The sequence below is a fragment of the Polyergus mexicanus genome, unplaced genomic scaffold, assembly GCF_030449975.1.
Source record: "Polyergus mexicanus isolate NDT 795.1 unplaced genomic scaffold, iyPolMexi1.0 SCAF_18, whole genome shotgun sequence".
Classification (NCBI taxonomy): Eukaryota; Metazoa; Arthropoda; class Insecta; order Hymenoptera; family Formicidae; genus Polyergus; species Polyergus mexicanus.
The window spans coordinates 6,109,394-6,121,817 of NW_027223338.1; the positions used below are offsets into that span (position 1 = coordinate 6,109,394).

The 12,424-nt window shown below is 37.8% G+C and overlaps 1 protein-coding gene across 4 annotated transcripts in view; it reads left to right on the plus strand.

Moving 5' to 3' along the window:
- The window catches only part of LOC138941018 (neurotrimin), a 153,784-nt gene that overhangs the window by 131,118 nt on the left and 10,242 nt on the right, over window positions 1-12,424 (plus strand). For all 4 annotated transcript variants that reach the window (XR_011448107.1, XM_070310284.1, XM_070310285.1 and 1 more), the window contains 5 exons: window positions 1,008-1,166; window positions 4,959-5,087; window positions 5,426-5,563; window positions 10,842-10,991; window positions 11,829-11,873. Coding sequence is in view for 3 of the 4 variants with exons in the window: in XM_070310284.1 (XP_070166385.1) it covers window positions 1,008-1,166; window positions 4,959-5,087; window positions 5,426-5,563; window positions 10,842-10,991; window positions 11,829-11,873 (621 nt within the window). In the remaining variant the exon portion in view is untranslated. The remainder of the gene's footprint in view (window positions 1-1,007; window positions 1,167-4,958; window positions 5,088-5,425; window positions 5,564-10,841; window positions 10,992-11,828; window positions 11,874-12,424) is intronic.

The window sequence follows — 12,424 nt, forward strand, 5'->3', positions numbered from 1 at the left end:
AGATCCGGAAATCTTTTCTGTGGGTGTGAAGCGACAGAAGCGGAATAGCGAATAGCCGTATCCAAGTATTCTCGAGTCGTATCCGGGTTATTCTAAACTCGCGCAACTCGGCATTGTTATCCCTCGAATCTCAGAAAGTCGTACGAGACCCGAAATGTCCTTCGGATACACCCCTCTTTAATGCCTGTGTACGAAGATCCGACCATGCGGACATTCAGTAGGTAGGGTGCGCGAGTTCGCTTCCGCCGGAGATGATGCGGATGCGTTGTGCCCGCGTCGTTATCATTCTCTACTTTATTACGTGCAGCCTGTATGCGTCGCGTATGCACGTGCCATTCGCTGTTTCTACCCTCTCGGCGCATGCAGAGAACTAATCCACGCCGGCTGATTTATGAACGAGCAGATATACTTGTCCACCCTTGCTGCCTGCGAGAGGTAACTTACGAGGGCTATTGTTGCGTATTAAATGTTACGGCGAGAGAGCTTGTACTCGGGAGTTGCATCGGTAAAGGAAGATTGAATTTATTACTTCCCTCTTCCCTAACGATACTCGTTTAGTTTCTGGTAGCCAGATACCGAATGTAAGCGTTCTTATTAAATATCGCATGATCCTTATACGTTGAAAGGTACGTCTCCATTAGGAGGATTAAAGACAAATATAGCGATGATCCAATTTCACGATTTTTCCTGATTTAATAGAGTACTTTTCTACCTAACGTTATATCGAATCGCTGATACTATTTTCGAAATGAATAGCTTTTCGCAAAAAAAGAAAGACAATTAAAAAAAATTATATATAACTACAATTACCATTCTGATTGAGATAATTTATATACTATCGTATAAAAATTTAAACAATACCAAAATAGTTCGATATAAAAAGCGCGACATATATTCGGAATATTTCTTTTAGATTTGTCTGAAAATACTCTTTACATTTTACATTTTCACACATAGTTTATGTTTATTAATGCAGTATTCTAACGGTCGCACTTTTCTGCCGACAGTGCCACCCGACATCCTGGACTACGATACCAGCACGGACATGGTGGTGATGGAGGGGCGGAACGTGACCCTACGTTGCGCCGCGACCGGCTCTCCGGCGCCTAACATCACCTGGCGACGCGAGGACGGTCAGCAAATTCAGCTCGGGAACGGGGAGGAAGGTTGGTTTTAACGAGAGTTGCTCGCGAACGAGCGTAATTCGCAGTCAGGCCAGTGATAAAGCCGGGAAAATTTCGTTGAATTAAGATGGCTCTCACCCACCCTCTCTCTCTCTTTCTCACTCGCTGTCATCGTCCTCGGATGCTTCGTTACGGTGAGAGCTAATCGAATACGATGAGCGAGAGACGCGGAGAGTGCAACCGACGATCATTTGCAACGCGGTCTTTTTCGGGATTGTGCTTTTAACACCCTCCTTTTGGAACGCGAGTGCGTCTCTTGCTACAACCATGTACCGAGTATTTTATATGTCATTGGTTCTCCGTATGAGACGATCGTGAAGCTTTTGCTCTCCGCATTTGTTCCGCAAAAACCGTTGAAAAGTATTTCTCTTAGTTCTTTGTAAACTTTTCCTCTTACGTTTTTATTTTTATTATCAAATATTTTCGTTATAAAGCGCATTAATTTCAACCTTTTTTTACTTATACGAAACTATATAACAATTTTGTAAGCGTACAAAAGGACTTCATATATGAACGTTTGTAACTTTTACAGTCGACTTATAAAAAGGACATACGCGATACTTTTTAAGAATATGATTCAATTCGCCTGATAAACGCATTTGAAAAGTGAGAGAGAACGAGTTTCAAGTATTTACAAAATTCGAATGGAATTTTTGGGATGTGAATTATTTTTCATCTCTGACAGAGAGAGATAAACGAATGCTTCGAAATACTACTCGGGATACTATTCGAGTACGCAAACTCGAGTAGCCCGAATCGAGTAAATATCCCGTTAACATCCCTAAACGTCGCGGCAAATGCGCCGAAAGCTCGTTTCGTCGCACACGCAGCCGTAAAGGCACCGTCCGAGAAAAAAGATTACGCTCGCGCGGACTGAATTCCATCGCGAGTGCATCGCAACTTTAGCATCGCGGTTCCAATGGCGGTATCGAGCCTGGCTAGTGGCTCGGTGGCGGCCGCTTGGGAGCGCAAACACACCGCGTGGCAAGACCAATAGGTTAGAGCGAGGTGATACGTTTGCCGAGACCGAGAAGATCTTCTATATTTGCATTGAAATTGGCAAACATAGTGAGCACACGATACGCGATATATCTGGCGTAAATGCGCGGTCCGTCTGTACGTTATAGGCCTGATAAACAACCGGATCGACTTGAAACCGAACGATTCCGCCATTCATAGTTTCGCTTTTACTCTATAATTTTATAAGGTATATATAATAAAATTATAAAATTATAGATAATAAAATTATATATATATATATATATACCTTATAAGCGCCGAGAAAGAAGATGCAAACTTGCTACGTGATGGATTAGAAATAGAAAAATGTCTTCGTCGGTTCTTTTCCGGAAGAATATTACATATATTTAATAAGTAATTTTTTTCTCTGGCTACCGCAAATGTGTGTGTGTGTGTGTGTGTAGCACACATGTATTTACATATTAGAGAGATTCGACCTCTCTATAAGAATCAAATGATATGTACTATAATAATATTATGATTAGGATATTATTACACTCTGAAGGATTATTAAATTATTTGAAAGTTTGATCAAATATATGTAATCTTATCTCGATGGGTTTTGAGCTCGAGCAAGTTAGCTTCATTAGCTTCCGATATCATATCATATCGTGCATCTTGAATTACATTTTGTATAAGTCTTTCCTTAAGATGCTTGTATGCCTTAAAGATTCTTATTACTTTGGCGTATTGTATCTGCGATGTATTTAATTGCAACGTCTTTTTCAGCGACATTCAATTAGTTATCAGAACGCGGTATAAATTTTCTGGCTTAGATTTAATTGTGGGGAGAGTAGGGAGGGACGTATAGACAGCGTAAACTTTCGGATAAGTAAACTGAATTTGCACCTTGTAATGCAGATGGTCTCCAAACTGCGTTGCCAGAGTTTAACGACTCTCCGCAAATTGTTATTTGAATTTCGAATGCGGGGAGAAAGGATACAAACCAACTTCAATCACTTTTGTTCATATTTGTTAATTTATATTTTCAATCAATTATATTACATTAAATGTTCAGGGAATTTTATGTCATATTTATCTTTTATTTTATTAAATTTAACTTTATCAAATACGTTTTATCAACAATGAGAATTTAGGAAATATTTCGAATTCAAGAGAATTTTATAATAGTCAGCAGTATGTTTTATTTATTATCATCCATTGTGTCGGTGTATTAATATAATTTAAAATGCTTTATATATATAGAGGTTGCATACAAGCTAGAGCTTCTGACAGTCGAGTCCACAGCTGCTGCATTATGCGGTCGTTCGTCAAAGCAGTTTGCACATTTTCCCAGTGCATTTTAGCGTGCGGAAGTGGTCCTTCTTCGCTGGCGATAATGGTTACATTGATAAAATGACAAAAGTTTTCGCGCATGTATTTCTGTGATGTACGCGATGCGATTCGGTGCCGGCATTATTCTTGCGATAATATCTCTCGATTTTAAGACGTATAATAATTGTAATAAATTTACATGGAATTTGTATTCTCGTGAATTCACCTAACGTACAGAATCTAAACGCAATTCAATTCGTTCCTAAATTGAAACGTATAAGTGACGGAACTTTGGCAACCAATTTCCGTCGTGTCGCGTGCGATGCCGGTAACGGTATTGACGTCAAAAAAAAAATTGCACGGATGTACTTCGCAAACTTCGCCGAAATGAACGAACACGTTTAAAAACATGAAATTTCCAATGCAAAGTATGGAGAAATGCCAGTATTATTCGGTATTATTTGAGCCACTGATTGAATTATAGAATCGTTTGAGACAGTAATTTATTGTTAATTATTGTTTTAAAATTGTTTTTTTATTATTATTATTATTATTATTATATAAAGTATTTATTATTTTTTAGGGGGAAAGTTTTTTTATAAAAAATTTTAATATCTTTTTTTGTTCCGTGTATGAATTTTAATTAATAAATATTTTTTTCAACTTTTTGTTGCATATAAATCGGAATATTTTTTATGTGTACTTGGCGTTTTTTTTTTATCTTTGTCAGGTTTTTTTTTTTTTAGTAATTTTAATTTTCAATCTTAAACTTGAACGATGTTATTGAAAATTAAAAACTAGCGAACGGAAAATATATTACGAGGGCGAAATGATATTTTTTTAACCAAACGTATATATGCGAAGTTTTTCGAAAATTCTACAGTTTCGGTCTGCCAACGCTAATAAAAATATCGACATCAAAGCGACATCGATCAGGCATCACGCACTTTCCCATGCACCGAGCTGTCTATAGCTATAACTTTATCGACATTCCTGAAAACCGTAACACATTCCCGAGAACAAACAAAAAAAAACAAAAAAAAAAATATTTTGCGAATTCCACTGAGGTCTGACGTTCCATGTTTCATGCAAAAATCGATTGACACCAAAAAGCATTCGATGTCATAGTGTAAAAGTTACATCTACCTCGATTTATCACCGATAACATCGATCATATTTCTCACGGTAATTCTCGTTGCAAACTTATTGATACTTTTTCAACGTGTAGTTGTAATTTCGTTCGCCCGACAAAATTTTCACACTTTTGTTATTATTTATTGACAAATAAAATTTCCTCCTTTCAAATTAAATTCCGTAATAAATATATCTTTAATTCGGAATATCTTGCAGAATTAATTTCATATCATTAGATATTACAATTAGATATTATATATAATTATTTATAATAAATGTGTAGTTATATAAACAAAATTACGTTAATATGATTTTTATGATTATAATTACTTTCTCTGATTACAGTTTCGAGTGTGGATGGCTCGAGTTTCAATATTACAAAAGTAAATCGGCTGCATATGGGTTCCTATTTATGCATCGCATCCAATGGCGTGCCACCTTCTGTCAGTAAAAGAATAATGCTTACTGTGCATTGTACGTATATTATCTACCACGTATGCATTTTATCTCAAATTAAATTTAATCTCAGCTTAAATTACGTGACATTGCCTTTTATTTCTTTGAATAAATTATCATAAAATATAAGTAATTAGTTGGCATGGTTATAAAAAATATTAAATGACAAAAACTTATTTAATTATCAGAAATAAACAAAAGGAATATATGAAATAAATATGAAGAAGAATATTTTATATTTACACGCGAGGGTGTCATACAAAATAATTATTAAAAGCAATTATGCAAATGAGTGACCAAGGATTTACTTATAAAGATTTCGTTTGAAATTCAGTGTCGTTTTGTAATTGTTTCAGTTCCACCAATGATTTGGGTTCAGAATCAATTAGTCGGTGTCCGCGAAGGTCAAAAGCTGACTCTCGAATGCTACTCGGAAGCATTTCCGAAATCTATCAATTATTGGACCAGAGATCAGGACAAGATTGTGGCGCAAGGTTAATATTAATAAGATAAGAGAGATATCTAATAAAACAATAAATAATAATTTGTCTTGGACGAAAACCATAAAATGCCATCGGCTTAAAATTTGTTAGCGACAAATCAACGAAAATTTGTACGACGTATATCTTATCGTACGATATGTTGGAGTCGCATAATAAGAGTTCGCGGTTGTTCGCGGGATAAGAGGTCTCATGAAAGAATCATGACTATGGTAGAAAGTGGGATGACTTTACAATTTTGTAATACGCATCGTTCGCGGCACGCACCTATCGCGCTTTTTGATGATTCATGTAACTCCACGAGAGAAAGATAATTACACCCCCGACGTGTATTCTCCTCTCTACGTAGCGTGTATTTGCGAGGAAGGAAAATAACTGGTTGTTAACGAACCCTTCGAATAATGAAAGTTCCATACCGAACGCATAAACACGCACACGGGCGAAGCGCGAATATAAGCGTTTCGCTCTGCTTTATACGCCGTCCATAAAAGACGGCTTTAGTACTCTGCATCGATTCGCCATCCCTTTTCGGATTCATATCTTTTTTCTCGTATCGCGGATGCGATACATACACACAAATAGGGGCAGGTACACTTGCGTGACCTCTGTCGAGTATATTTAATCATCGGAGGAAGCTGCGCGTTTACGGCGCGCGCTCTTTTACGGCCGAGAATTAAGCGAGTATTATGAAAAACATAGTATCGCGGCTATTCATTAGACGCCCAACGATCGAAAGTTACGAGACGAACGATGAGTTATTACGATACGCAACAATGAATTATTGTGACGTATTTCTCTCGTATGCTTTTATGCCGTATTAGTTACGCGCCATGTACGTATATTATACTCTATAACGCGCATTATATTACACGTCATTGTAGAAAACACGCTTATGGCTTTTCAATCTCATTTAAACAGCTGACAGAAATCTTCGGACGCGGGATTACATGTTAACACGATCGGGGATCGAAACTCGCATTGTGCGCAACATTATTACGTTCGATACAGATGCAAATGCTAACCGCGACACGACGATGTAATAACGGTCGACGCGCAGAAAAGGGCGATCCCGGTCGTGTTTTGCGTTCATATGCATACTCGTCGCGCGCATCCTTAGCCTTCCTCATAAATGCTAGATAAAATCGTGTTATACCTTTAACGTGCTACCGGGATTCGCATGCATTATTCAGAGGCTAATTCCGGTCAAATAAACGGCCCGAAAGAAGAGAACCGCGCGAGATGTTCGCGCCGCCGCCGCCGCCGCGTCGTGTACTGCTGGTATACTGCTTAAATAAATAAATCTAACGGTATTAAAAACTAGATTGCCTCTTGTAATCGCCATATTACCACCTCCTGCATTTATTTTCAAGATATACAAGGCCGGATCGCGTGTAAATTAAAAGCAACGCCGCGTTTCCAGTAGAAATTCATTTAGGGAATTAACTTCCAGATTGGATTCATGGATAAAATGGCATTAAAGGATTTTATTTATAAAGGAATTTAAAAGAATTTTTTTTTTTTTTTCGATGCTCCAGACGCACGCTAATCAATAGTAATGGGATTAATAGCAGTAAAGCGGAACGGAACAAGACAAAAAGTTTTAATTATATAAAGTTGATCGCGCATATAATAATTCACTCGACAACCAAATATAAATTATACGATTCAAAGATTCTTTCGAGCGACATATAAATTCTCAGTTACATAAACAAGCTCTATTATCAAGATTTACCGTATTCTATCTATTCTATAACGGCGCATAAAAAGGAGTAGATTTCTAAGAATTGTGGAAAATAATTAAGAATCATCTTGTCGAAAGTTGCTGCGAATTTATTTTTGAAAAAACCGAATAAAAGGATGACGGCCTCGTTTGTCCTTTTTTTTTTATAGTCATATATTCGTTACATTGTAGTGCACTTTGGGATGAATGTTGGAGCTAGCCCCGAAGCGGTGAAAACGTTGCATTCGAATTGCACGCTCGCGTACATCCTGTGTTTCTTTCATTTCTTCGGCCAATTTCCATTTGCGTCTAATTGAAAGCATTCAAATAAACAGAACCGGCGGAACAGACGCGTGATTGTAAAAATTTCATCCCGCGCTCGCTTTTGACCGCCTGATGTCAATCCGCGAGATTGCCCGTCCCGCACATTTCTCCCCCTCCCCCCTATTTTTTTGTTTTGTTTGCGCTCGACTATTGACGAAACGTGATCAAAGCTAATACGGATTGACGTTTGTTTCTGTCGTCGGATTGTGTTAAATCATTTCGATGGTAATATATTCGCCTCAACGATTACAATGGGTACAATGAGAAATAACGCGAGCGGTGCGAGCGTAAGGGATGCATGTACGAATGGCGTGACTGGAAAAATGATTGGAAGCGATTTCACGCGTTCTAACAAGACGTATCGTGATCGATGCCATGGCAGATAGCGTCGAACTCGTCGTTTAGATCGCAAATAGTTCTTGGTGGCGACGTCGAAATTTCGTAGAGTATTCTAGAGAAAACGTTACGTGATATCGGTCAATCAAGTAAAAAAGCGGATCATCTCTGGCTTTATTTTTTTTTATTATTATTATTATTATTATTATTATTATTATTACCCGTTTGAATAAAAATCGATTTAACCAAACTAATATGTAGTACATAAAATGGAATGGAAAGCCGAGCTCTCGCGATATACTTGATATTTTTCGATAATGATTTAAAAATAGAAAGAGAGAGAGAGAGAGAAGAAATATGAGAGAGATAGAGAAAGAGAAAAAGAAAAAAAATTTTTCTTTTTATAAAAACTGTTGCAAAGCTCTTTATTAAAAAAGTTATTATTAATGTCGCTGTTATATATATCGAGACAATTTCAATAACCTGTATTTTCTGACGACTCGCTTTGTATAATTCAAATTTTGTCCTATACAAATCGGATCGCCTTCAAATCGTCTCCGCGGATGCCGAGTACAATAGAAACGGAATTTCTCCTCCGGAAACAAGCGCCCAAACTGACAGCCATCGCCAAATTCTAGCGTCAAGGCGAACAATTTTTACAAAAGCATTTTCACAAGAGCGAAGTTGTCATCTCAATAATCTTTTCCTTTCAGTTTGCGAAACGGCATGGAAGAAAGTTTTATCGCATCTTTTTAAGTGCTTATGTATGAAGACTTTGTAGCAATTTGTTGGTTCTTGTAAGAGCTAAAAAAGTAGGCTGATTTAAACAATGTTAAAAATATAATTTTGTTCTTTCCATATATTTAATATTAATCTGTATATAGTTTATATAAATTCTCTCTTAATATAAAATTTGCTATAGTAGCCAAATATCAAAATATAATATCGAAAAATAATATCTAAAAATAATATATATGATCGAAAAATTTATCCGTTTTAACGAGCAGTGACTTAACGAATATTTCACAACCGATTGTATTTTTTATTAAGAGTGATATTCTCGTAATTGATATTTCATCTTGATTTAATTTTATCTTTTAATATCGGTTTTGCAAATATTATACACGTAATATAATTTCATAATCGCACGTCTCTATATTCTATTTGAAATGATAGAAATCATATCCTCGAGCTACAATTTGGATACGTCGCTATCGAGGACCGGACGATTTCGATGCCTTACATCTGCCCGTGACATAGCTTGCATAATCAATCCAAGCGTCTAAGATCCGGCGTTTTATCAAAATGGCCGGCAAATCGCCTCTGTCAATCGACGACGTAGTAAATGACGTTCCATTTCGGGCCGGAAACGGCCGTTGAGATCGACAGTCGTCTACGAATTTCCACGGCTGTCGAAGGTAAAACATGTCACAATAGTTCAATCAGATGGTTGGAAGATGGTCCATCGTCTATCGCGAACGCTAGTTCGATATTCGACGCGCGGCGATCTTAAGTTAACGTAATTTCTGTTTCGATCGGCGCTATTCAACGGGTACTTCCGGATGGTTCTCGGCTCGTAAGATTCCAAAACGGTTCATCCCCGGATGACATCTGACGCGAAAAGCGCCCGGCGCGAAATGCAAAACGGAACAATAAAAGGGATACAGTCGTGAACGGAACGTACTTTGGATTCACCTCAGAATGCACTCGAAACGGATAATGCGCTTTACGTGATCGCGAATGTCGGTATTCACCATTTTATGCTGTTATGACACGCTTACAAGAGAATCAGAACAAGGATCGTAAATTTATATATGTAACGTTACGAGGAGATAGTATAATAGAAAAACCGATACTTGTGTGAATGTGTGTGTATAGAAATGTTCAATAATAGCCATACGTAATGCATCATGAGATCTCGATATAAAAGATTTTAAAACAACTTTTTATTTTTGCAGCTTATAATTTAATATCGCATAAATTCTCAGACACAAGTGACAACTGGATATTCTCGATACTCTGATAAAATCAGTATAAATTTTATGCAACGGTAAAATGATTTGTATGTGTCCAAAACGAAATGTCTTTTATTATCTTTATTGAATTGTTATCCTCTCGAAAAGGTTTGCGCTAATCTTTTTTTCTCTTTCTCTTTTAAAAAAACCGCGTCTATAAAATCAATCAATCACGCGTAAGAGAAAAAGTTTCCCGAGACACACAGATAACGTCCAAATAAATCGTGCCGACCGACTTTTCCAATAGGAAATAATTAGAAAATAGATCTCTCTGTTAAATTCCAGCTTTCTCATCCAACTATGCCTTTTATTATAGAAGGGAACGGCCATGAGACGAGTCGTTTCTATGAGATTTTTCGTATTGTCACCGCGCCGCGGTCGACCCACATACCATGAATGCACGAAGGACAGAGGGTCATTTAAAAGCCCTCGATTACCGCCGCATATTCCGATAAAAATACCCGTGATTCGATCGTACTTCTATTTTCAGACTCCACCCAAAAGAGTAAATCACGTCAAGGGAATGACGGGTAACCCCGGGCGGACGTGACTGACAGCACATGACGGAAAAGCGAATTTTTTTGTTTTTCCTTTTTTTCTATTCCGGTTATGCGCTCACGTGTCTAGTTGATTTAAACGTGATTTTTCTGAAATTGGGGCAAAGAGCGCGGATATATAATGTCCACGTCATTATTTTTTTTATTTTTTTATTTTTTTTTAATATCGCTCTAATTCAATGGATGTAATTCGGCGGCGATCGCAGATTCGCGCCCGCGATTCGGGAGAGTTTATCTTTAATTTTGACGATACGGAAGAAAACGAAGCGCCGAAATAAAACTGTGCAGCGCATTACTAACGGAATTGCAATTTGTTGCAGGAGGAAAATACGAGCCGGTGCTGAAAGATAACGCGTACAAAGTACACATGATACTGACGATAAACTCCGTCAGTCCGGCGGATTACGGCTCGTACAAATGTGTCTCTAGAAATTCGCTGGGCGACACTGACGGCAGCATTAAAGTCTATCGTAAGTGTAATTATAGCATCTCTCGTCTAAAATTTTCGCCATTTTTCCGCGCAGCGGAGAGAGATTCCGGTAATGAATTCCATAATAAGCGACGCTTAGCGAAACTAAATTGTAATAAAATTATACAATATTATTTTTTGTATACATATCTGAGACACTCTGGCGTATAGGATTCGACAAAATATCAGTAAAATATCTCGCTCGCGCACTGGCCCCAGCTTATTAAGCAGCAGCTGTGTTAAAATAGTTGGAATTTTTACGAAATACCGAGCGAAATCCGGCGCGAGGCAGGTCAGACCTTATTATTCTTAAAAGTACTCGCTTATGAATAAAAGAATTTTTCGCAAAATATATTCTTCCGACTACGGGACTACGGGGGTCTCTCCGATTTGGAATCACAGCTCTCTGGGAAAGCTCTTCTTGTATACATTCAAGTGACGCGTTATATATCTATACGTTTGCGGGTGTTAGTACCTATCCAATATGTGAATCGGCATTCTGGAAACAACCAAGTGCGAAGTGCGCATCTATACGCGCGTTGAAATTGTTTGCACTCGTAAAGTAAAAGATAACAAGGAGTTAGAACGTGCATAAACAAAGTTGCGAGTTAAAGTGTGACTCGAAAAGAAACTATCCGCGCGTTGTATATATATACTCTGCTCGCCTCGTTATTTCTTACCTACGACTGTCGGGCCGCGAATCGCTCTTCAGTGCATCCCGTCGACTCGAGACATTCTTCAGTTCGCGCGCCCTTTACACGTCTGACGTCACTTTGATACGCGTCATGTAGTATCGTTTGAATAATATTGAGAGAGAACGCTGTTATTTATGTTTCAGCAATATCGAACTCCACTTCCAACGACAGCAACGCCAAGCACAAAGGTAAGTACTATTTTCTACTTAAGCAGTACGTCCAAAGCGTAATTTTCCCTTTTCTATGCAAAAAAGTATTGTATATAATATAGCGAGCTCTCGTATATATGTACTTTTGAAAGATTGCAACGGCGACGCGGAAAACGCGAACGGGATCGCGCGTAGTTTGTTTTTACTACTGATAAGAAGAAGCTTTTTTTGATTCTAAAAGGAAGGAGTCGCGATTCTCAGTTTTAAAATTATATGAAATTATAAATTTTTTATATGAATTTTAATGAAATCCTGAATGAAGCTGCTTTATAGAGATGCTAAGCCATTGATTAATTAACTGCTTCATTCCGATCTCGTTGTTCGAAATATAAATCGATCACCCGCCCTTATTGCTCGCTTTGTGTCGAGAGGTACTTTTTCAATGATGGAGCGTAGCGTACTTTCAGCGGACAAACGCAGATCGCTGATTAATTAGATCGAGTAGTCAGTCTGTGCGATCGAATCAGTGCTTCGAATACATTCTCAGTCTAGTCAAAGTACGCATTTTAGCATTGTATAGTTAAACCAAG